The sequence below is a fragment of the Phoenix dactylifera genome, chromosome 6 (genome assembly GCF_009389715.1).
Source record: "Phoenix dactylifera cultivar Barhee BC4 chromosome 6, palm_55x_up_171113_PBpolish2nd_filt_p, whole genome shotgun sequence".
Lineage (NCBI taxonomy): Eukaryota > Viridiplantae > Streptophyta > Magnoliopsida > Arecales > Arecaceae > Phoenix > Phoenix dactylifera.
The window spans coordinates 10,661,965-10,669,187 of record NC_052397.1 but is presented as its reverse complement, the minus strand read 5'-3'; the positions used below and the strand labels follow the sequence as shown (position 1 = coordinate 10,669,187).

Below are 7,223 nucleotides of genomic sequence, written 5' to 3'. Positions count from 1 at the left end.
TGAATGCCTCACAAGGAGATCTTAAACCAAGTCTTTAACAATATCTGATGAATGTGGATCGAATGAGTAAAAGAAGCTTCAATGATATGAAGCTTTGTTAAGAAAACATCAACATGAGAAGGGACAGATCACAGATGACTTAAGTAGTGGCTGTAATGGAGAAGGATTTGCAACAAGACAATATAGTTAATAAAGTCAGTCCATGAACATAACTATCCAATGCTGCTATTTGATGCTGGCTTTCTTGTGTCTCATTTGTCAAAAAGAAGTTAACAATTCAAGAGCAAAATGCCGCCTTCATCATCAAATTCAGAAAAGGAAAACATGATTTTCAAGTCACTTCAAGCTGAAACTTCAAATTAACTTGCCACTTCAACTTCCAAAATAATGATGCACTGAACTCTTTACCCACAAACAGCCATCTGATATCTAATGTCGAAAACAAACATTTTTCCCCTTAGAACCAGGTGTAGGGGTTTAAAATTATGACTCAGCAAATGGTTAATTTGGTGGCATCAGGATTTAAATGTTTGTGGTCAGCATAGTGATGCTCACTACAGAGCACAATCATATACATCTCAGAAATTCAAGATGACAAAAGGGTGTTTCAGCAAGTCTTCTCGTTTGGTCATCCTCATGATCGATCAAGGAGAGTTCTTTTGGGCAATTGCGAATGTTGGAGTATGAACTACCCCTTCTTGGAGGAAGAGACTTAACATTCCAGCTGGTACATACTGCATCAGCAGGGACGATATAGGGTACCCGTCATTTAGCCCCTGAAAGTTGTACCAGAGTCCAAACCAACTCATACCTCTTTGTGTCAATGCTAAAACCCATACCACTGAGCGCATGTAACGACCTAGGACCTCACCTAAAAAGGACCAGCTAGAAGTTGTTATTTAGATTCCTTAGCCCTATATAACATCCAAAGATCTCTTTAGCATACAACCGACATAGGAATAAACACAAGCCTACACAAGTTCTTACATACTCCCCCTATTTAAGCCCGGCATTTTTGCTAGGCTAGCAGTCCAAATCCAATTAAATCTAATTACAAACACCATGATCAATCCATAGTCAGCCCTAAAAGAGCTCATGTTGCAGTATCCCTTAGTCATACATACATGAGATATGGGCTAGGCCACTCTGATATCATTTGTAATGACACAAGAGCTCACCAAAAAGGACCGGCTAGATTCTTGTTCCTATATAGGCACCTAAGATCTCCCTAGCACACAACCGATATAGGACTAAACACAAGCCTGCACAAGTCCTCATGGTGCCTCTTTTGTTCCCCAACCCCTCTCCACACACAAAAAAAGGAAAAAATGAACTGACAAAGTGCCATCCTGTGCCATTTTTGTGTTACTCGCATACTATTGCTTGTCAGTGATTTGTATTGCTTGTACCTCGATTAGTAAATCCTTGCTGGTCATAATTCTAATAACAAACTTTGCAAATTAATACCTAAGGGTTGAAACAGATATAGGTATCTATAAATATCTTTTTATAACTTGAGAAATATTTTTGGTTTTTTTTTTGACAATGGAACCAAAGAACTCTATAAAACTTCACAAATTACCACACACACACACACACACACACACACACAACTTTAATGATTTTCTGAAATTCCAGAATACAAGACGTGCGCATGTATGTTCCAATTTCATGACATTATTAGTGAAAACTGTTCATAAATCTTTTTGGAACAATAAAGTACACAACTTTTATGATTTCAAAAAATTCCAGAGTACAAGATGTGAACATGTATGTTCCAATTTCATGACATTATTAGTTGAAACTGTTCATAAATCTTTTTGGACCACCAAAACACACACACATACAACAGTTAAAATGCATATCTGAACTACAGAAGATAAATATGACTTTCAAAAATTATACTCAACCAATGAAAATGGCTCTTAGGCATACCAACTCGGTACTAGAACTACTTCAGCGTATGATCAACAATGGGACTTCCAACATTCCAAACCAAATGCTGAAGCTTCTAAAAGAAACTTGTTTGTTTGCACAAAACTTTTAATAGACCAGCACATAAAAGTCTGCCAAGGTTTCTTTGCAACGTCCATTATAAGGTCATGGAGATGCTGGCTATGATAACTCCATCATGCCACCCAATTGACAAAACCAGGCTAGTTGAAGGATATGGAATATCAACATTGTCACCAAATTCAATGGAAGTAAATTGACCAAGTAGTTATATCCCTGTAAACCAAAAACAGAGTGGTATTAGAAACAGCAATTCCTACATTATACTAAAATTAATGATTATATCCTTGCCAAGAAGGAAAAATTCAACCAATCAGGCAAAGATGTATCATTTATGCATACAATCTCCCATCTTTTAACAATTTTATTTCTTTACTGAATATATTTCAAAATCATAAAAATGTATGCTTGACAATATTAACTGGAAATGTAGGAGGATTTATTTTATTAGGCATATCAAAATAATGGATTTTTACCATTTCTTGATCATTGCCTTGACGATTTTAATTATGGTTTTGACAACAAGTTCCCGGATCATAGTGTGCCTTACATATTGTACATCTAGTATGCATGTCATTTGGCATTCTCAAGGTAATTAGATTGTTTCTAGAACCTAAGACGTATAGATATATCCTTTTCGATATGATGAAGCATTCATTGATATCAGGACTTGCTCACTAGCATGGTGTTGCACCATCATCCATATTATAAATAATTCAAATATTTGACCTGTGCAGAAAAGTTTTTTAGTTCAAACATATTGATTCTTGTTGCATAAGTATGTAAACTGATCTCGACTATAAGAAAATTAGGTTTCTTTGGCATAACTTTTGAATTCTTGTAATTTGAAATGCTACAAAAAAGAATCTTATCCCTTTTCCAAGCCTCTATGGAAATATATGATTATTAGGACTTCAGAGACAACAGATTGTCAAGTATATATTTGTCTGTGTACATATGGATGTATCAATTTTTACATTTAACTAACGACGAAGAAAAGTGACTGCAACAACAGATTGTCATGTATATATTTGTGTGTGTACATATGGATGTATCAATTTTTACATTTACCTAATGACGAAGAAAAGTAACTGCAACTTCCATGCTATGTTCCTTATGCATATGATGTGAGCTTCCTTCAAAATTCCCACAGGCTGCTGGGGTTCAGGATGTAGATCAGCAGGCCAGTAATAAATCCATTCCCATAAATGCCTTGCCAAACCACCTTAGTATGTCATTAGCGGCCATTTCAAGTGGAGCAGCCTCGGAAACTATTTAGGGCTGATGAAGGGTTGCTTTTTCTGTCTGTCTTTGGTTCTCTTGTACCAAAGAGTTTGCTCTCTAATGAAATTGTTCACCAGTATGTCCCAGGTGAGAGAATTGGGCATGATTCCATTATTCACTGCTCTGTTAAGAAGCATGTTAGCATCATCGAGCATGTTTGCCTTGCAGTGCCAGCTGATAAGAATATTGTAAGTGACCATATCTGGAGCTAACCCTTCAGCATGTAGCTTTTCTAAGAGGTTCAAAGCTGCATGCATCCACCCCATCTTGCATAGGCCATTTATCAGACTATTGTAAGTCACTATATCTGGTGTGCAGCCCCGATGTAGCATTTCCTTTAAGAGTTCAAGCGCATCATGTACTCTTCTTGTTTTACATAGTCCATCAATTAAAAGATTAAAAGAAACATTGCTAGGTTGAACACCCTTTGTCATCATCTCCTCAAACAGTCCCAAACCCTTATCAACATCTCCAGCTTTGCAGAGAGCTTTAATCAGACCATTGTAGGTTATTAAATCAGCTGAGAAACCATGGATTGCCATCTCATTAGTGAGTTTCAAAGCTTCCTGCCATCTGCTGTTCCGTAATAATGCATGAACCAGTGTGTTATAAGTTACATTGTTGGCAACAACACCCTCCAATAATAAATCATCATATAATTGTTTTGCTTCCTCCATTTGGTTATCCATGCACAAGCCATAAATTAGAGAATTGAATGTGAATATATCAGGCTTGCAGCCTTCTCTCTTCATCTTTTCAAGCAGTTCCATGGCCTCATCAACTTTATGGTCCTTGCACAGAGCACAAATAAGGCAATTATATCCTACAGTATTAAGACTTAAGCCTTTTGAAGACATTTTCTCTAAAATCATATTAGTATCCTCCCACCGACCATCCTTGCAGAACCTATCAATCAAAATTGTATAAGTGATGATATTTGGCACGCAACCCTTTGCCTCCATCTCATTAAGTAATTGCACGGCTGATCCCAGTCTCCCTGCCTTGCAGAGGCCACGCATCATGATGTTGTATGTGTAAACATCTGGATAGCATCCACTTTGTAGCAAATTATCGTAAACATCTTTTGCTTCTCTAAATTTTCCTTCATTCAAGTACCCATTGATCACTGTATTAAACAAAACCACATTCAAGTTGGGAACTTTACTTAAGAACGCTCTTGCTTCATCCAATTGTCCTTTCCGACACAAGCCCTGGAGCAAAACTCCATAGGTAAGCGCACTTGGGGTGCACCCTCGAAGCAGCATCCTATCAACCAACTTGGCTGCGTCACGTAAATGACCAAGCTTGCAAAGTCCATGAATAACATCATTGAAGGTATTGACATCTGGTGAACAGCCCATGACAAACATCTCCTCCAGAAGCTTCAATGCCTCACATGCTCTATTCTTCTTGTAGAGAGCATGTATTAGAGTCTGATATATAATCGAGTCGGGTACACACCCATGCCTTGCCATACTCCTAAGGAGCGAGCTTGCTGAGTCCACCTCATTCACAGAGCACAGTGCCTTTATCACAACTGAAAAAGTAAAAGTGGTCGGAGCGATTCCTCTATGAAGCATTTTGAAGAACAAATTAGCCGCTATCCTGTGACAGCTCGCCGCGACCAATAAATCCAAAGCCACATTGTATGATCGGAAGGTCGGTTTGCAGCCGAACACTTCGGTCATTTCATCGAGCAGCTGGACTGCAGCACCGGGCAAACCGTTTTTTCCATAACAAGCCATGATCACAATGAACAAAGGCTCTCTTAAAGCAATTCCTTCCTCTTTGGACTGGTGCAGTAGCTGATCTATGAGCTTGAACTCTCCGGCATCACCCAATTTCCTAATGAGAGTATAGTAGACATCGAAGGAGTGGCCGTAGGCCTTCTGGGAGCCCGCCCAGTGGAAAAGTTGCATCGAAGTCGGAATGTCGAGGGGGAGTTCGAACAATTTGCACAGTCTTCGAGGGGTAATTCGATTGAGGGACTTCCGGAGCTCTTCGAGATCGAAAGGTTTGAGGAGTCTCTCCCACTCGTTCTCGGTGTCCATTTGCCGGCCGTCTGAGGCGACGGCTGACGCGGAGGAGAAAAATAGGATCGAAAGGCAGTGGAAAGGCGGTGACTTCTTGCCGGAAAGCATCGTAAAATGGAATGTTTTTATCATCCAGCACTGGTTTCCGCCGCCGGCTGCGGCCGTAGTCGCCGGAATTTTGGTTCCCTCTTTCTCTGCGCTTCGTTTGAGTTGTCTCTATCTCGCACGCTCGGTGCTGGGACGAAGGAACCGGCCTGCTAGCTAACTAGCATTGCTCCGATCCGGCCCATGTTTTATGCTGGGCCATGATTAGTGAGGCATGCCAGGGCCTACTCACCCACTTTGCCTATGTTCTTAATTTTAAGAAGAAAAATCACCTCACCTAGTGATTGAATGAATCCCAACTTATACCCCACATTTTGGGGGAAGAATTGTAAAGAGAAGGTATATCTGCACTTTCGGCTTTAATTATATTTTTCTTAAATTTCTAGTAATTTATAAATTTAATTAGGTTATTCAGTCTAGAATGGGTGCATTTATAATAGATTTTACACTTGCCATCAAAAGTAATGTTGGTAATCGAAAAATAAAAGTCCAAAATGCCTAATTAGAAAAATCCATATGTTTTCTAAGTCTCTAGTCCACATATCAAGTCATCCCAGAAGCCACATACTATATCAAGTCCCATTATAATTATAAATTTTCGACCATTTGATGCATAAGTTAGGAATTTCCAAAACATGTGATTTTTTTTTTTGTATATAGATATTTTAAGCCTTCTAAATCATTTTCAATAGTCTACATTTTCATTTTTCGACCACCAATATTGAATTTGATGCTGGGAATGATGACTTTTATTTTCACCTCGTTTGTATTATAACTACATCTTACATGTATCCGAGCCTATATTCAAACATCTATCCCATATATATTTATAAGGATACTTCCAATGGGTTGATGATCCGATCAAGAAGAAAGATTTTTCTCAATATATTCAACTCGAATCTCTCATTCTCAAAAAAAAGAGAAGAAAATAAAAGAATTGCAAAACTAGAGCTTAAGTCCTCTCTTTTTTTTTTCATGGATGATTAAAAAACTGAGGTATATAGAGTCTATTTATAATTGTAAGGTCCGCCGTTGCACAATTTGGATAGGATTTCTCTTTCTATTTCTAATAGGACTCTCTTTTTTCGAAAATAGACATCACCAATTGAAATATTATAGAAAAAACTAAAATTCTTAAGGAGATAGATCTCAAATTTTATATCAACTCTTCTTTCTGTCGCTCTATCTTATTCGTGTCAGATAAAGTCTGGTTAAAGTCTTATATAAAAAGAAAACTCTCAATTTGACCGGCCCATTTGAGGCCCCAAATAATGAAATTTGAGTTTTGATCGCTAGGAGTGTCATCCTCTAAAGAGCATGCATCATGTCATAGAACTTAAAAAACTATTCGATTAAAAAAAATCATCTCAATCATACATCATATAACTAAGTTATAACCTTTAAGTTGGAGCTAACATTGTATATCCTTCAACTTTTTATAATAAATTTATTAGCATGGTATACTTTTTATAAATTATTTTTTATTCTTATATATAAATTTATTTATTATCTAATTTCTTTATCTAAATATTTAATTTATTTGTTTTTGCAGGCGGCACATGCTTCGGCGTTGGATGAACTTGACTTTGGCCTTCACTTTGTCTTTTGTGGGGTGTCAGTACCTTTTCGATTAAGAATTCAACCTAATTATGAATTTAGATTTGCAGGATCTTGATGTTTTCAAACAGTATCATTAAAAAATATCTTTTATGGGGTTGGTTTTAGTAGGCTAGTTATTTTATAATTCCTATTCTATAATGTATCATTATATAATATCTTAATAAATAT

General features: G+C 37.3%; 1 protein-coding gene across 1 annotated transcript; it reads right to left on the bottom strand.

The window, feature by feature from the left end:
• Positions 1–1,860: 1,860 nt before the first annotated feature.
• On the bottom strand, positions 1,861–5,551 carry LOC120111051 (pentatricopeptide repeat-containing protein At5g64320, mitochondrial-like). Its single transcript, XM_039127388.1, has 2 exons — positions 3,085–5,551; positions 1,861–2,229 (listed from the first exon to the last, which is right to left on the bottom strand). The coding sequence occupies exon 1, from the start codon at positions 5,460–5,462 to the stop codon at positions 3,285–3,287; it is 2,178 nt and encodes a 725-aa protein (XP_038983316.1). The 5' UTR covers positions 5,463–5,551; the 3' UTR covers positions 1,861–2,229; positions 3,085–3,284.
• Between the last annotated feature and the right edge of the window lie 1,672 nt (positions 5,552–7,223).